We start from the raw sequence: 24,842 nt of genomic DNA, 5'->3' as shown, positions 1-24,842 counted from the left end.
CATGGAGTAATGCAAGAAGATGGCCTGATCTGATGATTCACATTTTCTTTTACATCAGTGCATGAGAGGATGCATGTGTGTTGTTTATTGGGATAAGAGATGACAGCAGGATGCACTAAGGGAAGAAGGAAAGCCAGTAGAGCTAGTGTGATGCTCTGGGAAATCTTGGTTCCTTACTTTACTTTACTTACCTAACCACTGCTGCAGACCACATCTGCCTGGCATTCCCTTTGGCTTCTTTCAGCAGCTTCACTACACTGCAAACATTGTTCAGGAAAGGTTTGAGGAACAAGACCAAGAGTTCAGGGTGCTGACTTGCTTCCAAATTCCCAAGATCTCAATCTGATCAAGCATCTATGGGATGTGCAAGAAAAAATTCTGCATCATGGAGGCTGTACTTCACTACCTGGACATAATAAGAAATGCTGCTGGGTCAATATATCATTGAGGGACTTTTGAAGTTCATGGGATATATCTTGTATACATTTTTATTAAACGTAATGGATTTTTTAATGTTCATTATGATCATGTCTTTATAAATTCCATAATTATTTATTATGGAAACAATCACCTATTAATAAAAAAAAATGACTGAATACCACTAAAATGTCAACTAAATAACTGTCCCAATTTAATAACAACCACCTTCTAATGAGCTAAACAATAATAAAATGAGCTGATTCAGAAATTGTTTTGATGATTTGTTTTGTGTTCATTTTATTAAGTTGAGATAATCATGACAGATATTTCTTTCTTGGCAATATATAAAATTTTATAGGGAAAATAACAAATTGTATCTGTGTCCAAGAAATGACTTTCAACTAAGTTCCCCATTACAAAAACACCTCTTAAGGAAGTGTGTTAATTCCAAATCACATGACCTGCTCCACATGATGTCATTTCCTCCTTTCAATTTCAAATTTACTCAATTGTATATGTGATATTTAGAAGAATTTTTCTCTAAAAATGCCATGTGGTGTTTGGTTATAGGCGGCCATGTTGATTTTAGGCCTAAAAACAGCAAAAATGTCAACTATGGTACAAAAAGTCCTGCAATTATATATTGACCCTGCTCACGTCTTGCTGCCTGATAACACAAAGCACCTTTAGAGGTGTTGTGGCATCCATCAGACAGCAGTGACACACATTTAACCCGCTTGGACCCATTCATAGCATAGAGTGCATATCCACTGACATAAGACAAACGTCAAAAGTTCACCTGACCTAACCTGATAAAGATAGATCTCCAACACAGGTCAGTCGGAATGATGCATCTTGTCAAAACACAGTAGTGCTAACTCTGACAAGCACTCAAATGAGCTGTGTAGATCTGCAGATCACTCTGTCTTATTATTGGAAAACCATTTCCAGTTTTCAATTTGAAAAAGCACCAAAAAAAGGAAATTGTATTGCCCCAAAGTGCTCACAACTGCAACAGACAGCACAGATTCAGTAATAAATTGCGAAGACCCCCTCGATGACTGTATCAATCCTGCACACACATTCACACACTCTCAGCCCAGCCCCTCCTCCGCCACACAATTTTATTAAAGTCTATTAGTGGAGTCTGTCCTTGAATAACTACACTGGATTACTGCACCACACAGGGTCTGGGAAGCACTGCGCTGTGTGTGTGCTTTTGTGCATGTGTGTAATCCTCAGTGGGAGAGCTATCTACCCCTTTAGGGAGTTGAAGCAGAACACCGGTTAACGCCACAAGCGCACACACAAACACACATATATAACTGGGAGCCATCCAGTGCAACCACTATCTTTCAGCTGCTGAGCCTTTTGGGGGTACAAACTTCTGTTAAAGTGCACAGCAAAAACTGCAGAGAGAGTGTTTTCTCGCTTCGTCGGACGAGATTCTCTTAACTAGTCTACAAATTGAAACACAACTGGACTGAATTCCTGCTTTCAAGCTCAATTAACTCTTCTTTTTTACTTAACGGGACACACACAAAAACCCAAACTGTAAATGTGACTGGTGACAGACACCCAACCCAGAAACTTTTCCGGCTGAGACTCGCTCAGCGTGACGTTAACTAGCCGTTTTCATCTGTGAAAAGCAAATTTGAGAGCGCTACACGAAACACCCAGGGACCAATGGTCTATAAAACTTTATTTTGAAGTGTATGTCACGGCCCAGAGGTGGGTGAGAGCAGTATAATAAAAAGTTGTTCAGTTCTTCTTAAGGAATCTATATGTCCTTATTCGGCCGTCCACTTGCTATGATCTAAATTACTAGAGGTTAGCAGGTTAAAAGGAAGCACATTTTGTTATATCTGCTAACACAATAAGGCTGCGAATGTAAGACTATTCTAATAAAATACCTGCACAGACATTGCCAGTCCAGTTCTCAATGGGCCTATAAATGACGCTGAAATAAATCAGAACTACAACACACACACACAGTCCGACACATCTGCATCCAAAACTTTCATACACACCTGTGTTCTTTCACTACTTTCATAACTTTCAGACAGTTAACTACATGCACTTTTGTTCTTATGTGTTTTAAACTCTGTCCTCTCATCAGTTTGTGAGGTTTTAACGAAATAAGGAAACAGACGACACACACAGGCGCAGACTATATATCTCTTCTGCTATTTCAATAATCTGTGACCTGAGAGTTTATAAGACTCAATAGTCTAGCCTTTGGAATGGCTGTCTGGATTTTAACTTTATGCACACACACACACACACACACACACACACACACACACACACACACACACACACACACACACACACACACACACACACACACACACACACACACAAAGTCAGATACAGACAGAGCTCCCCTGCTATGGTCCTTAGAGCATATTCTGTCTGTGTGCGAATGTGTGCGGGGAGCATACCATGTGTGTGTGGTCACGTCTAAGAAAGCTCCTTTTAAAAATGGATCTCTCTCTGTGTCTTTCTCTCTCATCATCATTGGTGATGTCACTTTAACCTTTTTTTTTTTTTTTTGACGAGCAAATTGTGGTCAGCAGCTTCCTACTGTGTGTTTACGTGTGTGGGAACGCGTGTAAAATCTCATTTACGACTTTAAGAATAAATCACAGAGCTGTCACTGGGGAGTGCAGCTGCACACGTGCAGGAAGATGGAAAACACACACACACACACACACACACACAGAGAGAAAAGACTGCAAGGAGTGTGTGTAATTAATTATCGGTAACTGGGTGCCAGGAGACTGAAGCTGGCAATGAGACAGATGAAAACACTAAAGGGAATGTCAAAATAAAAAAAATCTTACATTTTTACATTTATTTTACCTGGCAAGTGTCTCAGAAAGATTGAAAAATTCAGTAAAAGATGTTTTTATAAAAGACTCCTCCAACAGGAATTTATCAAATCAACAACTATTAGTACACCTCACTGAATTGTACACATTCTAATTAGTGATAAAATATGTCCAAATTAGGAGATTAGTTTCATCATTCGCATATAATCATTTACAATGTTTTAAAATAACTTCATTAAATCTTCATTTACTTTCTTCCTGAACGTCAACTTTGCACCACACACACAACACAAATCACACACTCCTTTAACTGTATAAATAAACCGCGGTGTTTTTCTGGTGAAATGTGTTGAAATCCTTCACAGTCAAGGAAAGACGCTTTACACCGAGATAAAAGTATTAAATCGGAGCCTTAATACCAAAGGAAACACACTGACAGGATAAGGAGATACAGAATACACACGAACAAAACAAAATAAAGAAAAAAAATCACATCAAAAACGGTTTTTGATAAATAATTGAAGGGCGTCCTCCAAATCCTCGAAATGTGGTATTAAAGAGTTGTCTGCTTTGAAAGGCCTTTATAAGACAAAGCAGCATATGAGAGAGAAAGAGGTCCGTGGTGATGCCACATGTCGAAACCACAACCCTGAGAAATATGAATACTACATAAAGAACAACCCACAAAGTCACACTGCACGACTAAGCTGAGAATCGCCAACAATTATCCATCTAAGCAGAAAAACCTATCCCACTTGGTGTGATGAATACGCTCATTTGAAGGACACAAACCTCATGATATATATCTAACTCCCCTGAAACGTTTTAGAGGGTAATGTGATATTTCTTAAGAGTTTGAAAAACAGGCGCTCCGACTTTCTCCGCCTGTGTTTCGCAGACAGAACGCTGGACTCATACTCGTATTGATTTACAGTGAGACTATCAGAGACTGTTTAATTTCGCACAGCGAGGACACGCACATCTAACAAACGCCAAATGCACAAGTGAGTCGAAAAGCCCAGAAACTGTTTGGCGCCACACACTGAGCAGACACTGTTCCAAGGCTGCACTCAAAAGCTGTATTTTATGCCTGCGGTGTGGGCTTTTCCCACCTTCAAATGCTGGATTTTACAAATAATCTGCAGCTGAAGAAACTGACTTATGCCGTTTTTTGGTGGGGAATTAGTGATTCTGAATATAAGGGTGTTTCCTTTAATCCTAACAACTCTGCAGTAACTCTCCCTGAGTGTGCACGTGTAGCAAATAGTTACAAATTTACACGGCTGCTGCAGAAATCCAGCTTTGTTAACCAGGTTTCTTTCACCCTCCATTCTCTAGTCACCTTAACAAGGCTTGTAAGTAATCAGGCTCTCACAGAAAGCAGACGAATGAATGAAACACACTCTCTCGGTTTGCTGCAGAGCGGCAGATGCCTCAAACAGAAGGACTGAGTCAAAAGAGAAGATGAAAGCCCAAGACAAGGCGGTGTAGAAACGACCGGTCTTCTCACACTTGACGAAGAAAGAAAAGAGCATGGCATGAAAAAAAAATAAAGAGACTATCACACCTGAGTACTGCCTTCCCTCCCCTTTTCTCTCTTGCTGCTCTTCACCCTTTTTTTTATTCGCTCCCCACTACCATTTCTCCTTCAAGTGTGAAAGTGTGGGAGGGAGGTAGAGGTGTGTGCATGTCGCGGAGACCCGACAACTTCCTCTAAACTTCCTGTGATCAGAGCTCAGGGGTTGCTGGGGGACAACCAGGAAATTACGCACACACACTCGAACTGGGTCGCATTAGGTTTTAAATCGAAAAAGACAAAGCAACAAATAAATGTAACTTTCACTACAAGTCAGTAAAATGCTGGTTAACTAAATAATTATGTAAAATATTTTAGATTACAGCACATAAAAGCACCCACAATATAAGTAATTGTCATTTCTACGTAAGAGAAACCGTCCAAGACACGCAAGAAGTTAAAGAACAGACACAGACACGCACAAAACGCAAAAAAAAGAGGAAGCAGATGGCAGCTTCATCCAATATTTCACAATTAGAGCTGAGATTCATTCACTTCCTTACAATCACAGAGTCCTTCAGTACAAAAGAGAAAGACAAAGACAGAACATGAGTGTGTTCATTCCTCCCTTTCAGCATTAACTTGCATGTTTTCTCACACATTTATGGGAGCAGATGTGCTCAGACTCAGACACACACACACACACACACACACACACACACACACACACACACACTAACACACACAAACACACTCATGTGAAGGACACTGGGACAGTTTAGAAAAGCCTTAGGGCTCAGTCTGAGCTTTCATTTCCTCTATCCTGCATAACAACTGACAGCTACACACACATACATACAGGCACACAGATACACACAAACAGACAGACAGACAGAGAACGAGTGCATCTTTATGAGACTTTTGGCCTGCCCAGAGGGACAGAAAGAGGTAGACGACTAATAAAATAAGCACAGAATCCCCTCTATGTATTAAAACAATCAAGAGCCTTTTCCAACAAAACAGAGTATACAATAATCTTTTACTCTGGGATGGAAATTAACTCGAAAAATTACGGCTATAATCAAAGAGGAACAATTTCATAAAACAAACAAGGTCGAACAATTACGGCTAAAGTAATAATGCAAGCAATGAAATGATAATCATGCATTAGAGGCCACAAAAAGGCAACAATTTGCTGTTTTCCTGCGCATACCTCTGAATCCATTTACAGGCATAAGGGCTACAGACAGGGCTAAAAGGCACCACCTGAAGATTGAACTCCCTGAATACTGCACAGGGCTCCAATTCTTTTTACCTGTCACATGTTAACAAACTGGACACCTCATGAAACTCCCAGAGAAAGTCTCCAGCTCTTTCTCACAGCAGTGATAAGTTATTTCCCTAATTAAAGCTGCTACTTTGTCACCCGCAGGTATAGCGATAGGGAAGGTTTGCCTGGGGGAAAAAAAAAGTAAATGAGCTTTTTCTCACTACTTTTCATCTTTACTTTTCTCATAAACACACAATTATGTCTAAATCGCTTCAGGAGCCTACATTACATTGGCTTACATTAATTTCCTGCAAACTTGCCCAAATTTAGCATAAATGGCATATGATCTGCACTTTGTGAGGGTTTTCTACCTTAACAGTTCACAGATTCATTCATTTACATCTGTAGAGCTGCCACTGGGAGTAAGTTGAACCAAAGACACTTCAGCACGCACGGGGGCCAAGTATCGAACTGACAAACTTGCGATTAGTGGACAACCTGCTTCACCACCTGAGCCACAGCTTCCCATTATAAACTACATCTTACCTTAACCTTAAAACAAGTCTGCATTCTAAACTTTAATGATTTCCATTCCAGGAGACTCACTTTTTGTCCCCAAGAGGCGGTGTGTCCCCACAACATGAGTAAGTGCACACACACTCTCTCACACGCACACATACATACACACACAGACAGACACACACACACACACTCAGACAAACATGCAGACTGTGAGCTTTCCTGTGCTAGGGGAAGTTGCAGGTCGTTGCGACATCAGTGTTTGAGATAACAGCTCCTTGATACACACACACACACACACACACACGGAGAGACACAGACACACACACACACTATGGACTCAGCTGAACTGCTTGGTTTAGATATACCATAATTGGGCTTTTACAAATAAATCTATATTTGCACATCACCCTGTCAGAGTATTTCACGCAGTCATTTTCATTTTAGAGGAGTTATTACAGGCGCTGCACATGAAGTGGACATTTTAATGAAATCTCCGATACAGGGATTCTGCGGTGCTAAAAGCTTGACTTGCATGTAAATAAAATGCAATGCAATCATGTGGCTACATACATCAATAAAACATCACGAGGAGATGTTGAGTGAACCTATCGCACTTCTAATCATGAATTTAAATCACAGCTTTTCTCAAAGCACGGAGCAGAATCAGTGACTTCCATCCACAAACGTGTCTAACATCACCACAAAGAGCACCATCTTCATCCATAGGAAATAAAAAAATCTTGATAATGTGTTTAAAAATCTTTACAAAATAAACTCTTCACCTTAACTGCCCAGGAAGTTACTGCAAAGCCCTTTTGCTTCAACCAGGAAATAATTTTTCTATAGCAGTCCATGTTACATGTCGACTAACACATTTTCAAAGGCGATTTTGATGATGTAATATGATGCAATGGAGTGCACACCAAAATAAGTGTCTGTGTAAAAAGGTACCGTGTTGTAGCTGTTGTCTGGCATATAAACTACGCTTGAAACATGTCAGGTTAACCTAAAACGACTTGGTAACTGCAGCCTTTACATCAAACTGTACAGCCTAAACACACCAAAGAGGTGACCACGTCGCAGACTGACCTGATCTGATCTAATTCTGCATTCTTGACATGATAAACTGAAATCGATCACCTTCGATTATCCGTCTCGGGGCGCTCTGGATGATTTTTATGGAGGAGCGAGGAGCAGGGGCTTTTCGAGCAGGATAAAAGCGGCGATTATTCAGGGAGGGCCGTCTCGACACGAGTCCTCTGACTGAAATATCGACGGAACGTTATCGACCATTAATCGTGTATTGTGCAGCGGGCGCCCCTTCGTCCCACCTGCGATGCACTTTGGATAATAAGTTGAAAAAGAGCGAGCGGCGCCATGTAAACAGAGCAACCTGTAAACACCTGCTGTGGGAAATTCAGTTGAACTTCAGTCAGGATTTTATCATATTCTGACCTGAGGGCAGTCACAACATTACACCTGCCTCCCCAGAAGCATGCTACATGTTGATCATGTAAAACCACTGTGTACACATACAGATCTCTGACATTTCTGACAACTGATTGAGGCATCCTGCTACACTGAACCCTTAAAAGTGAACATTCAATATTACTATAGTATATGTGTACACGTTTTGCCATGTAAATACATGTAATTACACTAAAAGAAAGTGTTCCGGTTTTAGTATCTTGCCATGATAATGTGAATACATACAGTATTTGTACTTGTACTGTTTCCTTTATTTTCCAAAACAATTCCAAGTTTAAAAGAAGAAAAGAAATTCCGACCCAGAGTTATCTTATACAATGTAATTACAAAACAGACGGAGAATATGCGGGGTTGTGTTGTCTTAATGTGTATGAAAACAAATGTTTATCTCTTTGAGACGGTTCTTTTTTATCGACAGAATCAGTGCTTGCTGTACTCACATTTCTTTTCTATGTTTCAAATACAGCCTTCATGGTCACACGATGGAGGTCAAAGACTGGATCTTAATTATTCCACTTATCATGCAGAGTAGTTAAGATCCAGAATATAAAAGACAGGAGGATGTGATTTCTTTCTGCAGAGAGAAAAAGACTAATTTTGTCACCTGCAAGACGCAGCAATCTTTGCACATGATTTCCAAAAACCCTGCCAGAAATCCTGATCTGTCTCCTGTTTTCTGAGGGTGTAACATCCAATACGTGTTAGCTATCAGTTCTCAAGACGAATGACGTGGTCGCGTTTGATAAAGAAGCAGCTCGACACGCCCTATCTTACCTGTTCTGTCAGAACTTATCTTTTAAGTGTGTGGCGTGGATGAGTCATGCCTTCTCAACCTGATCAGGATGCCTTAAATAGGTCAGAGATTTACAAGAGATTCAGGTGTGGATCAGTAATAAGAGCAAAGGCATGTAAAATGTTTAGTTCTCACACCCATCTTAACTGCTGGTACACCCTTAAAAATCCACATACACACACACAAATACAAGCATGGGCGCACATCAACACAGAGTTCAGTGCTTAAAACCTATCTAGCTGATACTACACCCTAAATCCTTTCATCTCCTATTTTATACCCAGCCCCTCCCTCTGTCTTTCCCGTCTTTTCATCTCTTTTCATTCTTCTCTCTAATCTCTCTCTGATCTGTGCCGCTGATGAATGACACAAAAAACAGACATACCCTCGGTGTGCTGCTGAGAATCTCTTCCATGTTCAATTTTGAGTGCAATTGACAGCTGAAAGTGTCTTCCGCATGCTAGAAAACGCTTCACAGGCCTGGGGCCAAAAACCAGCGGAGTACTGTAAAATGTCAAATACACATGGGTATCAATGGGGGAAAAAAACCTGCCAGAGGTGCAACTGACTGTTACCCTGCATCTGCCGCTCAGCTATCTCCCTCGCCTTCAGTGCTTACCTGTTGTCTGTGTTTCATATTTGTACTTGCGCCATTGCGTCGCAGTTATGCATGAGTCAAGCAACAACAAACCACAACTCTGGCAACCGTTCAAAAACTCTGAGGCATGCGAGAACCAGAAACGCTGCAAAGGCTTGGCATTTCGGAATTGTTTATCCTCTGGGGTTGATTTACACAAAACATATCAAGGCTATTTGGCAGCTGATCTGAAGGTCTCCGACATCAGACCCTTGCACCTCCTAAGTCTTATCGAGTCATCTTTTGTCTAACGACCAAACTGTGAGACGGCGAGATAGACCTCTGTGAGCCATATTTTTGGAATTGCAGCTGCTATCTGTCTGAGTGCCAATTAAAATTGACAATAAATGTTATTTGACTTAAGAGAGAGACAGGGAAACTGATATAGAGAGAGACAAAGGGAGGGAGATTTAGAGAGACGGCCCGAAAAGGAAGAGACAAGGAGACAGAAAGAGGACGAGATGTGAATTCATTGCCTTAAAAGCAGCTCTGAGTCAAACAGTTTGATAAGAATCAGACTGCACACACACACTCAGGCATGCACGCACCCACACACACACACACACATCTCTGAACCTTTACTTTGAACCTCTTTGGACAGATAAGCAGATAAGAAGTGTTCAATTACTGTTCAATTATGGTGTGTGTGTGTGTGTGTGTGAGTGCAAGAAAAAGAAAAAAAATCAGCGTGAGACAGGAGCAAGGATGAGATTCTTTCCACCTATGTGTCATTTCCTCCCTCTTTCTCTCTCTATGTGTGTGAGTGCATCACCCCTTTCTATTCTCTCACCATAATTCCCCTCTAACAAGGCTTTTCTATCACTCCCTCTCCCTCTCCAACCAGCCTTGCTCCATCATCCTGCCATTCATGGTACATCTCCCTGAAGCAATAAGTTCAACTAACCTCGACAAAAGAAAATAGATTAATGCCGTGAAACAGAGTTAAATACAAATACTTTGTCGATTTCTAGCCACGGGAGACTGCAAGGAGCAGGAGTCTGTGACACTCAGCTGATCCTTGTAGTAAAATGGCTAATGGAAAGGTCTGGGGATCAGGACGGGCTGCAAAATAGTGCTTCGGAAATTAGCAGGCACTGATTGACCTACTTCAGGTCAGGTGAGAAACTGTAGAACAAAGGTTTCCAACCACAGTGACTCAGAAGACAGAAGAGATAATGGGTGATTTTACTCAAAATGATCTAATTTGCTTTATCAGTCATCAGAACACTAATTGTGTTACCCTTTGGTTTCTTTTCATCATTTTCTTGCATCTGATTTTCTGAAAAATGTGGGGAAACTGCTCTGACAGTCCAACAGCTGTCGGAAAAGTGTGAATCCTTCTAACATTTTCTGTTCTTCCCTAAAATAGAATGTAGAGCCTCTGGTCCCAAAGGTGTTTTTTTCCACTTTGGATATTTATCAAGAGTTTATCAAGATAGGGCCGCGTTCATGCACACAACCCCAGGGTGGCAGAGTGACTCAAAGTAAAGCATTCGACAAACCAGAAGGCCGACTTATCTCCCCAGTGACTGTGAAAATCCAACCTGCTCTAGTGTCCTTGAGCAAGACTCTGAATCCCCAGCAGTCCCAGGGGTGCTGTTGGGTGACAGCGGCTGCAATCTAGATAGGCGGAGGGGGGTGCGATGAAAAGACAAATTTCACTATTGAAGATCAGTGGAGTATCACAAGAAGAAAAAAAAAGCCCACGAGCTAAAGTCACCAAAGCTCCATGCCTCACCTCACCACAAAACACTCTGGTGGCAAATTATCTGCCTCTCCCTCTCTTCCTTCTGTCTATGTGGCACTCTCTTCTCTTACTGCCTTCCTCTTTCTCTCTCCTCCTGTCCTATTATGGACATAGCAACAGTGTTGCTGTCAGGACAACTAAAGATTTGATTCACTGTCTGTCCTCGTCTCAATGTGAGTGTGTGTGCGTCTGTGTGCTAGATAGCAGATAAGAGCCATATATAAACAGCACTTGAAAGCAGAAATGTAAATGTTTAGAAGTCAGTGCAGAACACAGACCATATCAAGATACCGGAGAGAGAGAGTGAGTGAGAGTGAGAGAGAGGGAGAGAGAGAAGGGGGGAGATTAAAGCAGAGTTCACACCAGGAGAACTAGACAGACTGCAGTCGAGACTCAAGTCAGGTTCCAGTCGTCAATAAGGCTTAGTGGAATTTAGCATCTCAAGGCTGGATATCTCTCAAACTCCTTAATCTGAGGCTGGATGTAAAGAAAGGCACCAAGTTTCTGAACAGACTGACCACGATTTTTGAGACACTTGTGCAGCTCGGTCAGTCCAGGGCTTCATGTTAAGAGATAATAAAACATTTAGTGACGAGTCAGTATTCAAAGAGGGTGCCAGGTTTAAATCTGAAGGCATCTCCAATGAGAAACAAAACATTCAAGCACTGCTGACATTCTCTTGTCTAATTTCATTAGCTTTCTATTGAATACAGTTGAAGGTCACGTCCTCTCGGTGTGTTCTTATTGCATTATATTCATACAGTCTAATCATCTAAGACGGCTCTTTGATTTTTTTTTTTTTGAGAAAATATCAGAAATTGAAGCTCTGTGACTGGATGTTAGTGATTGAATTCTGAGCCATTTCAATGGGGAACCTTGGATTCTAAAAGCTGGCTATCCCTCCTTGATTCCCCGTTTGTTCTACCTTTAGACAGTGATATATGTTCATTCCTGTACATGTTTGACAAAAAGCCAGCACGCATTATTTATTGAAGCATGGCACCGTAGTCTAATTGGCTTTTTTCTTCTTCTTCTCGCAAATGCACTTTAACTTCAGATCCGACGCTCAAACTGAAACTGTAACAAACTTCATGAATCAAACATGACAGGTTTCTTGCAATAATGTCAATGCTTGCAGATTCTCTAAGGCCTATAGTAGGTGTGTGTATGTGTGTGAATATGTATGTGTTTGTGTGTTCATCCTTGCATGCGCATATCTCCGTGAAATGTATGTAAAGTCGCAATTGAGGTAATTCAGCCCCCCCTTGCAAGATATTTTCTCATGAAGCAACTACAATATAATGAAATGAATGAATAAAAGTTTTGATAAAGTGTCAAAGAAAATTTAAAATGTATATATGAGTGATTTTTGAGAGCATACTGGTCAGTTTCCAATCCACCCTTTAAGTCAATATCCTCCATTAAAAATGTTTCCTGTAGTCTCTCTTTGGAAGTTAGGCATATTTCCTCATGTGCAAAAGCTTTCAGATCCCTAATACTCTTTGGTTTGTGTGCTGGTAATGCTTTCTTTGAATCACACCATAGATTTAAACTTGGAATTCATACCAGGAGACTGACATGGCCACTAAAGCAACAATTCTGAACCAAGCTTAGGTTGATTAAGACATCTATTCAGGATGTCTTCCTGGAATATCAAATGATTACCAAGCTTCAATTTGCTCACTAATGGCATCATACTCTTCTTTAGAATGGTGCTATTTCAAAGATGCCAAACTGTCTACAACATGGTCAAGTTTACAAGCAGCTCCCACAAGAGGACAACCCTAACTCTACTCTTCGCTTATGGGATGAGTGTTCTACGGAGTTATACACTTGACATACTGCTGATCTACGGTTCAGTGAGTTCCAGTTTGGTCTCATCATCCCATAAAACAGACTCCCAGAACGCTGCAGGTCTCACCAACAGCTACGTTTCTGGGTATGAAGTCTTTGTTTGTTTCATGTTCTTCTTCTAGTCTGTCGTGACATTTTTGTTCCTGCCGTCATCGGGTCCTCCTGCAAGTCTCTGGCAGCAACACAGGGGTTTCTCTGTGGGGCTGTTGTTAGCAAAAGTCTGATTCCCCTCGGAGAAATTTCACTCTTTCTTCCAAGCCCAATAAGGTTTCTTACTCTTCCATGAGTTATAAGCTTGTGTAAGATGCTGCCAACCATGTCTCTTGGAACTTGAGGTGTTTTGGGATTTTTTAACTGTTGCCTTTTTGGTTAAATGGCACAATTTCCTCTCCTCACTTTTTACAACAGCTCATTTTCACATACACTTCCATCTTTGCTACTTAGCTTAAACACTGATTTATATCTGTATCACAACTGAAGCAAATTCAGTGTTAGTTTCAAAAGCTTTGTGGCACTTTGCAGTAATTTGCAAAAACAATATCATATTGGAATTAGAGTTTGAAGAATTATGATATGAAAAATCCTGCAACACTGACTGATTATGCATTTCACCCATCAGTGTGAATAATGTTGATTGCAACTGCACATGCTTACTCAAGAGTGCATGCGAGTGCGAGTTCGGTTGCACAAGTATGTGCATGCAAGTGAGGGAGTGATTGTTAGCAGAAGCTCGTTAACCTCAGAAGTCATTACCACAGCCCCGAGGTTTACGCCAATTAGACAAAATAAACGACAAACGAAAAACAAAACAGACAAATGAAAAACAAGAGGAAAAAAGAAAGTGATTACTGGAAAAGAAAAAGAAAATTGAAGTGATTATTTTCTCCAATTTAAGAAAAATGCACCGCCACCTTGCCTCAAAAAGACATTTAAAATGACAAGACCAGAAGAGAGTGAGATGGGGGGAGGGGGAACGATGTGACAAGTGAAAAAGAAAAAATACAGAAACTAAATTAGAGGAGATAAAAAAGAAAAAATAAGTGGCATGAGTGTGTGTGTGAGAGACAGAGAGAGAAGGGGGTAGTATTTGACATCACTGGTCCAATGTAGTCTTTTTTCCTCCCTTTCTCAAGACATTTTTGTTTTTACAGCTTCACTCTGGGCAGATCACACCGCTGTACACACATGCATACACACAAACACACACACATACCCTCTCTAACACACACACACACACATACATATTCCCATACACACAGACCCCTAAAGGGGCCTTTTTTCCACATTGGACCATATGGTGCAGACAGGCGCACGGAAACAATTCTCTAAAAACAACACACACTCTACACTTAGAAACTTGCCACACACACACACACACACACACACACACACACACACCAGACAGTTAAACCTGCTGAATGAATTGCTGCCTTGTTCAGTAGTGCACTAATGGCAAGGAACTTGCTATGGAGATTACCACACGCGCGCGCGCGCGCGCACACACACACACACACACACACACACACACACACACACACACACACACACACACACACACACACACACACACACACACACACACACACACACACACACACACACACACACACACACACACACACACACAGAGAGGCTTAGCATTAAGCATTCTAGGGCAATTATCCATTAGAGAGGTTAGTTATTTTCCCCAGTCTAAAAGTAGGTATTCAACTTAATATTCCAACAGAGGTGGTTGTAAATCTACTCGGCTAAGCAGCTGGGGCAGATGTCTCTGAAAAGCTGGATCTCTTCAGCACCACAGAATTGAGCTCCTCCAGTTATACTGGCTAATAAAACAGCTAATATTTTAGTTATTTGACATTGGAAGTACTGTGCCATCCGAATGAGGTATCTGTCAACAAGTAGTTTCTGTGTTCACAATGCAAAATCACCTAAATAAAATACATGTGCTCAGGATTTTTTAACTAATTGAAAAGCTGCAGGAAAATCTTATCTTAAATGTGAAAAATTATGCATGCAGATTATTTTTACTGTGAGATTTACCTTCAGATTTTTGAAAACTGCACTGGGTTGCATTGCAATGTGTCACTTAATGTGTCAATTTATGCAGCAGCAGTCCTGACGCAGAGTCAAATGCCAAACCAAAGCAGAATTTGACTAAACAAAGCACAGACAACTCCTTATTAAGTCTGCCTGGAGATCATCATAACATTAATATTATGATGATACAGTACTCAATCTTCTCTCCCTCTGCCTCGTATTCTGTTAAAATGCTATCTTTCTGACTACGTCTCTTAATTCAATGTGCTGTAATAACGCAAATCAAAGGTCTCTCCTCCATCCGTCGAGCCTCAGCTTCATTTTCTCTGACAGTAGTTAAATCCATTTTGCTGCCAATCTCTCACAGTCCGTATTTCCTCTTGCAGACAAAGACACAGCAGGTCCTTCGACATTTTTAACAATATGGAGCTTTTCACGTTCCATTGCAGACAATTGGCCCTGAAAGGATTCAGGAGTCATATTCAACAGTGTTTGTGACTGCAGTCAAACATATCCATGGGTGTCAAAGCAGCTGGAGACAAAAACGTCAGATTTTTCCGGGTCAACTTACTCAGCATTGATTTGTTAAGACCAAGTGGGTGACTTCTGTAAGACACGATGTTGTGAAAGGGAACACTGAGAACACTGAGTCACCTCACTGAGAGAAAAACTCTCATAGAAATCGTGAAAAAATGTATGGATCATTCACAAGTCACTCTACTCATCTATTAATTATTTTTAATTAATATAAAAACACCATGTATCTTTAGCTGAACCACAAGAGGAACATTGGAACATCATCAAGCTGTTGGAGATAATAAACATTAGTAATGGACAATTGCAAAAATGGGCAAGAAAAATATATTTGGTCATTCAAATTACACATCCTCATTTCTGCATGACCAACTATTGGATTAAAATGGATCCAAAGCATCAAATTTAAAAGACATGTAGGGAATTATTTAATCACAAAGCTATCTTTTATATGCTGGTCCACTGGCGTGGCTTACCTGGCACAGCCCAGTGGAAAACAGCAATAATAATAATGAAATTTATATGTCACGCCTGTGCTTTTCCTGCCACGGCGAGTTAAAATGTTAGATGTGGGAAGATTTAAAATGTTCCTGAGTAGCTTCACATTTCTCACCAGCCAGTCCTACCCCCAAGAGCTGAAATCCTTCCAGTGTCTTCCAAGAGAACATCCAGCATTAGCAATCATGACATCAACAGATAATGGAGTGCTGGACGGTACGAAGTACGCAGAATTTGGAAAAGGGAAAATTTCTCAGTGCTTATTTCACAAAATGAAGAACGTGATTAAATGAAAATGAAGAAGTTCATCACCACAACTGATCCAAATAATTGTGCATGTGACTTGAAGTGTTGGTGACAACTGAATGTGACTTAATACCTACAAACAGAACACAAATGGAAGACATTAGAGGTACTTCAGAGGTAGGAGATGCCAACGGCTGGGACCTGAACACCAAATCTAATCATTTCTAAATGGGAATCCTCATGGCAACTAAAACGCAAAATAATCTACTCAACCTTTCTTTTGTCAAAACCATAATCTGTAACTCTATCCAAGTCCAAGCATAACCTTCTAGCATCCAGTACAGCTATCTTTTAAACTTTTCAAAGCTTGTTCCTCCATTGGTTTTAAAACAGTGTACGGAGCTTAACAGATCTACACAAATCATTGCCAAATTAGTCCAAACAAAGTAGGTCTACTACATTTATACAAAATATGAGGTATGTACTTCCATATTCTTGCTATGGGATAGCAAAAAAGACATTTAATAATCTACTTTCAAATCTAAAACCACTCCAGCCTCACACCAGACTTCCAGCAAAACACTGAACAACTTTATGCCAAGAATATGTTGAAAAAATTATTCATCAACATCTTTTTCCTTTTCTCCCGGTTTATCTTTGATGACCATTTTGCGTCTGCATTGTTCCACACACCAACCATCCCACACCACTGGACCTGGCAACGCACTCAAACAAACACTGACTACACACTGTGAAACTCACTGCAGCATGGCGACTGACTGGGCTGCATTTGGCTTCAGTGGGCACCTGGATGTGAAAAAACTACCAGTTGGAACTATCTGTCGGCCCCCAGCTACACTGTTTTTTATTGTTCTGGCGAGTTGTGCTGCTGCTGCCAGGCACCCTGGCTGCTTCAGCTGGTTGTGCTGGCTTCCTCGCTGCAGCACCACCGCTAGCCACTAGCTTGTCAGCCCCCAGCAGCAGCTCTGTCTTTATCGTCCTGGGTAGCCGGTGCTGGTGCTGACGTCCTGGCAGAGGCAATATCAGCAGCAGCCTGAGCCTCTGCCTTCTTTTGTTGCATTTCCTCAGCAGTGCACTCTAAAGACAACTGACAACAGTTAAAAAATGTGAAGCAATCCATGAAATCCGCTGTGTATATTGAACGGTGTTGGCTGATCTCATCCAAACTTCTCCCATGATGTCAGGGTATGTGAGCGAGTGGTGAAAGTTGGCTGCAGCGATACAGAAAACATCCCATCGGCAAGCACTGTCAGTGAAGGTATGTCATTCCTATGATTAATACATGGTGGAAAAAAAAAAAGTTGAACATCAGCAAAGTTTGATATCAGGGTGGGAAAAAAAAATCACAACATGCTATTTTGTCAATACAAGCAGCCACATTTAAGCTGACTTTGCAGTAACTCCTGCACCTCAGACAGAGCTGCGACTGCAGAGAGATTTTTCCTCCCAGACATACCAGGAGCAGCAAACAGCTGTACAGTTCACCAGCATATGGATTAAATAAATACAGTCTGCACAGAGCTTGTTAACACTTGTTCACTTGGCTACAACACAAGTTTTAGGCAAATCGGAGTTTAAAAAAAAAAAAAAAAAAAAAAAGCACACCCACATCTGTGCACACCCCAGACGAAGGCACACACGCGAGTTGCATGCTCACAAAGAACAAATTGGTACGTCACCCACAAGCAAACATCCTTAAAAGACTAATTTTGTAGGTGGGTTACTGTGGGAGCAAGTAGAGGCACATATGCAGGTCTAATGGCTTGGAAAGAACACGCACACACACACAAACATGCACTCATATACATATATAGAGAGAGTGGGGAAAGCTTTTGGTGAAGTCGAGTGTGTTAATGTACATTTACTGCACTCAGGCTCTCTTTGTGTGTCTGAACGGTAATGTGGCATCAACCTACCTGAACCGGTTACTCTGAGAACTGAGTTGGAGTCTCAACTATACTTTTAAGCTTAACATTTGGATCTTAATCCACTGATTCTGTAAATCCAGAGATGAATCTTAGCATTTCTCAGTCAGCATGTGCCCTAAATTCTTGTGTGTATGCAGTGGTTGCTTGTCAGTGGTTCAGTTAGGGCTGCATAATACACACACATACCGTCGAGGAACAAGGTTGGTGTGTAATTTGGTGCTACAATAACACTGGAATACCGAACCACTAGTTGGGGTCTGGTCTCCCTCTAGCTATGTGGTCAATTGCTAACCCAATCTGATTAATGGATCTCAACCCCGACTCGGCTACAAACACAGGAGCAGACAGAGAGGGAGATAAATGGGTAGGAGCTTTGAAAAACTAGGCTGGCTTCATTTTCCCCTGCACTTCCTAGTTAGTTCTCAATCTGATTAATGGATTTTTTTTCCCCCCAGAAAAGCTGGATAAAGAAGAAGAAACGCCCTCAGCAAGATTGATGGGAAATGAACACACCAAGCAGTCGACTAGCGGTAGTCCAATCTGGCTGTAGAAAGCTTGTGCCACGCTGCTTAACTCACCTGTGCGCGACTGTCACTGAACCTGTTGCTTTTTATTTTGGCGGCCGTATTGGTTTAAGTGGCCAAACAATGACATCTGAGGCACGGCTGCAGGGCCGTGTCATCTAGAGATTCAATGTAGAGCCTATTTTTTACATGAAGCGCATGGTTCTTAGCAAAATAATACAGTAAAAAGGTGACCTGATAGTAATACCTGACTCTTTTAACCTCAAGGTTGGATAAAGTACGTCATTTCTGAAACATTTTAGCAATTTTACATTATTAAAGGAGACATTAGAGGCTATATGTGAATAGTTCAGAACCACAATTTAGGCTAAAATTATAGCATGTCAAAAAGTTATCAGGTGAAGGGCAGGTCTCTTTTCTCTCACTCAGCAGTTCCTTTAAAGTTTCCAATTCTGCCATATGAGGGTCAAGGTGCTTTGCTCCAGCTTGTTATCTGATTAAGCATTTCCTGCAGTTTGGTTACAGTTCGATGTCAACATGTGTCAGAGGAACTTCTCAGAATTCATACCTTGCTTTTATATTCTGTTCACTGTGGTCTGGGGAATGAAATGTGCTATTTATGCAGTTTTGCCTGCACTAGCGTTGACATTTTCATCTCGCCAACAGAGTATCAAGTTAATGCTACAAGATATACTATAAGCTGTACGGGTAGAATTGGCAAACAAGCAACTGCAATATTATACTGACTGATTACCAATCACAGAGCAAATGAGAAGCCCAGCTGGGTTGACTGCACTGAATATCAGTGCAGGCAGGCCAGCGGTCCACTGAAATGGAAGCCAGGTACAGCTCCTGTGTCGTTGCCATATTTGACAAGCTTTTGGGGCTGCAAAAGTTCTGCAGTCTGGGCTGACCAAGAGCTATAGTTAGCAGGATTTAGAATAGGCATGTGCAGACGTAGGCCAAAGTAATCCATCATGAATCTGACGCTGTAACTTTGTTGGAAACCAAATGCTAGATTTGGAAGCTAATTGTTAATATACCATACACTGGTGGTCAGCCCAACTTTTATCAATATTTTGGGGAAAATACAATCAATTAAGAGCTAAACAGCAAACTATGCCCTGCTTGTTAATTTAGAATGCCATGCTGATTTATAGCCCAGTTTGGAATTAACTGTAAACATGCCAAAACCATTATACATTGCAGAGAAAATAATACAGTGCGATGACACAGTAACGTCCGCTGCCTCAGTTTTACTCTAGTTACAAATAGTTAGTCCAAGAATGCAGACAGACGCAAACAGGTTGAAACAAAAACTCATCCAGAGAGACACACACACACACACACACACACACACACACACACACACACACACACACCAGTCACTTTGAACTTTGATTGATTCTGTGTCCTTTAAACTAGTCGATCATTAACAAACTAACAAATTAAGTCATTAATAGCCGTGACAGCTGGTGACACCTCCTTTATTAATCTTTGTCTGCATAATTAATAAGCCTTAATTGGAATTAATTAGAATGTTTGAGATTTGTTTGGCACCAAGTGCTGTGTGCATGTGCTCATGAATGTATATGTGTGTGGAAGAGGGTTAGAGGTTTGATGCCCTCTGAGCAGAATGATGAATGGCTACGTCTCGCTGTCCTACACACACTGACACACAAAACTGTGTCTGTGTGTTTGTGAAAGCTAACAGCGGAGCATGCTGCCGTAAAGCTGTGAAAAGATGAGATCATCGCGCTGACAATGAGCTACCTTCTGACCCATTTTGTGCAAATAGGTCAACAGGTAGTTTACATCAGGATGCTCACACGTTGACTTCTGAACCAGGCTCCACTGTTGGTTTTGGTGTGTGGGGAAGAGTCAGGGTGATGCAGGCAGACAGACAAGCAGACAGACAGGCAGACAGACAGACACATAGACAGACAGACACATAGACAGACAGACAGCGCGAGGATGATACAAAGAAAGACAGAAAGCTCTAATGACAGACAAGGGGAAGGAACACATGAGGATTAACTGCCTCAGAAGAGCAAAACTCATTTGTGGGTTACTGCATCACAGAAACAAACTTCTGAATCTCTCAGAAATGCACGTTTGTGTGTGTTGTGTGTGTTTGTGCGCAGCATGAGAGCCGAGCTGTCTTGTGGGACTGACTGAGTTGTCTCTACTCAACATTCCTGTTTTCTAAAAGTCTGAAGAAAAAGAAAAAAAAAACTGCCAAATATGACTTGTACTCGCACATCAAAGACGATACCACAACACACACACACATGCACGCACACAAGAGTGCATCCATGAACAAGTGTATACACACAGTTGTTGGCATGCAAACATGCACATGCATAGACAGCATAGGACACACACACATACAGACACACACACACACACACACACACACACACACACACACACACACACACACACACAGACCACAGCTAAAAGCATCAAGCAGCTCAAAGCAATCCGCCCTGCTGAATAACATCACCAAGCAAAGCCACCATACCACATAATGAAAAACATACAAAAACACACACACAAACATAGACACACATATGTTCACACTCGTGTGGAAAAGGACCCGTACATATGTACCCAGTATCATTTACTCTGGCTTATACTAATCATTTATCTAAACAGACATTCATAAAAATACACCAAAGCGCAGCAAATGCGCAGAAAGAAACACAAAAGTGACACCACGGAGTGACATCTCACACACAAACAATACAAAAGTCAATTCAAGAGTCATTTCACACACAAAAAAAACACATATTCACAAGTGCCATTTAACCTTACAGATAGTTTTTAAAGTTTAATCTGAGGAGTTCTGAAGAAATCTGCCAAGACACAATTAGACCGAATGGAATTTTGATACAAGCACTAAAATCTTTCTAAAGAGACGCCTCTTTCAAGACACAATGTCTCAGTCACTCAGATACTGCAGGAACCTCACTGTGGGCTGTTTTCACAATTTTTTAACTGTGGAAAAAACAGTTCCCAATGAAAACAGCCGAGACAGCAAAAAAAGCATGCGTGTGTGTGTGTGTGTGTGTGTGTGTGTGTGTGTGTGTGAGAGAGAGAGAGAGAGAGTGAGAGAGAAAGAAAGAAAACAGAGTGATTCAGTGTGCTGTGACACAGGTAGGACACACAACAGTTGTGTGACTCAGTTGATGACTTGTGAAAAATGGAAGCCGACGTGTGTATCTTGCATGCAGTTTTACAATAGTACTGATGCAGCAAAATACAGCATGCTTAAAGTACTTTACGATAAAATACAAATGAATGCACACGTCAAGAACAGATTAAGAAATGTCTTCATTAACACACACACACACACACACACACACTTGGACACGTACAGCATTTAAACAGAGTAGAAGTAAAATTGTCACCGCTGTAATTACATTCTACGCTCCACCACAAACCACTGCAGCTTTGTGCACACACTTACATAATAACCTCAACTGTATATATTTGCATTTCCTGTAGTACAATAACCTGTGAATAGCTGCTGGTGCTTTCCTAAATTCATGAACCAGAAGAAACCTTTCAATTCGAGCGCATCTTAAACTAATCCCGTATTCACTCTAAATAAAGCTCAGCGTTTAATTAACGAGCACAAAGAGGTCCGGTTGTATGTAATCATCCTGTAATTGTAGGCTCACCATCACCAGTCTACGCAGTGCTTTTTAGATCACTGGTACTGTGGAACATCACTATCCTGCAACAGTAGAGTACAAGTCTGGAAGTGGATTTATAGTATTTGCAAACTAAGATGTTGCTGGTAACAATTACTTACATATTGTGCAAACACGTATAATCTTACCCAACCTAATCAAACAAGTGGCCAAGCTGCTATCTGTAAACTTTACTGAGTGTGAGGAACTAATGAGGTCTGCTAATGAGGTTTACTGAGCTGGAATGAAGTGGAGTGATGGAAAAGCAGGTAATGTCTGGCTAGGAATCAGCTGCCGTACTGTAGAATGTCAAAGTTTTCTCAACAGTGTTCACTCAACAGCTTTCCACCTCCACAACCAGTTAAAACCAAAGCATACAAGCAGCGTTTCGAGGCAACACACACACTCACTTCCTCCAGCAGTGGTGACTAAGAGCAGTTTTTTTTTTCGGAATACGTCTTTGCCCTGCGTAAACGCCATTTTACCAGCAGTCATTTAGCATAACTATCCCCCTGTACACACTTTAGCTGGAGGCGATGACATGAATCTACCGAGACACACAAACAGATGCCCATTAAAACCTTTCTCTGATCTTAAGAAATGATGCAAGCAGTTTTGTGTTTAGGTTTCAACGAAATCATGACTCACTGAGCTTAAAAAACATGCAGATCCACTGAAAAGTGCACACACACATACACTCACACACAAACTGTATTCTTCCAGATTTGAGGAAAATGTTTTCAATGCAGCCTAAAACAATTAAGTAGATTTTTCATCTACATAAAACTGAGCGATGCCTGAAAATATTAAAGCTAATTTTACAGGATGATATGAGATGTGAGTGTGTTATTGCGGGTTGATACTAATAAACAGATTCATTAATAAGCAGCAATTACTCATGAATGTGTCACAGTTTGATCAAATATTATTAATAAACAAAACTTAAATCTGAATTAAATTATGTATTAAAGATCAGAAAGAACAGAAAGCTGCACTAATATTACTAATGCACACAGAGGTGTAATTAAACACATAAAGTTATATGTGTTACATAGTTTTGTTTTATTTGGTGTTGAAGTATTTTGCTGTAAAGATTAAGGCAATTAAACTCTAGCAATCCGAATAAGCAGGTTAAAGTTTTTAACGGTTATAAAGAGTGATTAAAGCTGAAAAATGACATAAATGTCCTACCTCTGCTGATCATCAGGTTATAAAAACATCATGGCTGACTCCCGGCTTTGGCATCAGCTCTCTGGAAGCGGCTCGATTCAACCCCGCGCCGCGACGGTCCGCCCAGCAGCACAGTCCGGCTACCGGCCTCCTGTACTCCACAACGTAATGGAAAGCAGAATCCAGATGCCAGACCCAAACTAGTATCCCTCCATTTCTTTATCAGGTCCACGCGACTCCTCACAGGTCCGTGAACGCCACAGCCAGAAGTTTGCAGCTTCTCTGACTTTTGTTTACAAAGTAGCATCAGCTACCTCTGGTCCAGGGCTGCTGCTCCTCTTACACTCACCAGCTGGGCATTACAGCTTCGAGTTTGATCAAGTGTCTTGTAGATCCGTGCATGAAGGACTACGCAGGCTGCCCGTCTCACTTTTTTGTACGTTTTCAGGTCTGGTTTAGGTCCTCAGTCGCGGTTGTCGGAGCTCAGTATCACCTTAACAACCTGGAAAATGACAGAAAGACAAATAACTTCAGAAACGAGCACATTCTGCAGCATTTACTGGAATCTATTTGAGCCTGACTTCAGATGGTTTTTGTCCATATTTTTACATTTACAGGAAACAATTTTGTCTGGACTTTAGACATCCAAATTGAGGCGCACAATAAGCAAAACTATCAGGTGCCCTGCTGAGACCCTCATCCAGTCAAAACTCTCTAATGGTACTCATTTTATTTATCATCAGATCTGACAGCCTTCCACATGTGAAGGTTGTTTTGGGGTCTTGTATTAAAGCCAGGCTACAGAAAATTCATAACAGAATATCAAAAATTTGCGTCACTGACAAGGGGAAGCATCAGACAGTTTTTTTCTCAAATAAAGATTTCTTTCTGAACAGTTTCCACGACAATTAACAAAAGGATTGTGTTTGACAACTCTAAACCATCTGTCTTCTTTAATACACTGGATCACATTTTCTGTAACTGCATACTGGGCTTTGTAGACGTTGCTGCAGTCAAATAAACACATTCGCAATGTTCCCTGTCAAGTAAAATACTTTGAAAAATGTGTTCAGTGCAGCACGACAAGAAAAAAACACTAATA

The 24,842-nt window shown here is 41.0% G+C and overlaps 1 protein-coding gene across 3 annotated transcripts in view; it reads right to left on the bottom strand.

Annotated features, from left to right (window-relative positions):
* trps1 (trichorhinophalangeal syndrome I) overlaps positions 1-24,842 on the bottom strand; it is a 139,367-nt gene that overhangs the window by 92,773 nt on the left and 21,752 nt on the right. For all 3 annotated transcript variants that reach the window (XM_023275374.3, XM_023275375.3, XM_035950557.2), the window contains exon 2: positions 23,762-24,242. In XM_023275374.3, coding sequence (XP_023131142.1) covers positions 23,762-23,774 — 13 coding nt within the window. In that variant the 5' untranslated portion in view covers positions 23,775-24,242. The remainder of the gene's footprint in view (positions 1-23,761; positions 24,243-24,842) is intronic.

The sequence above is a fragment of the Amphiprion ocellaris genome, chromosome 15 (genome assembly GCF_022539595.1).
Source record: "Amphiprion ocellaris isolate individual 3 ecotype Okinawa chromosome 15, ASM2253959v1, whole genome shotgun sequence".
In the NCBI taxonomy this organism is placed as follows: domain Eukaryota; kingdom Metazoa; phylum Chordata; class Actinopteri; family Pomacentridae; genus Amphiprion; species Amphiprion ocellaris.
This window is presented reverse-complemented; position numbering and strand designations above follow the sequence as displayed.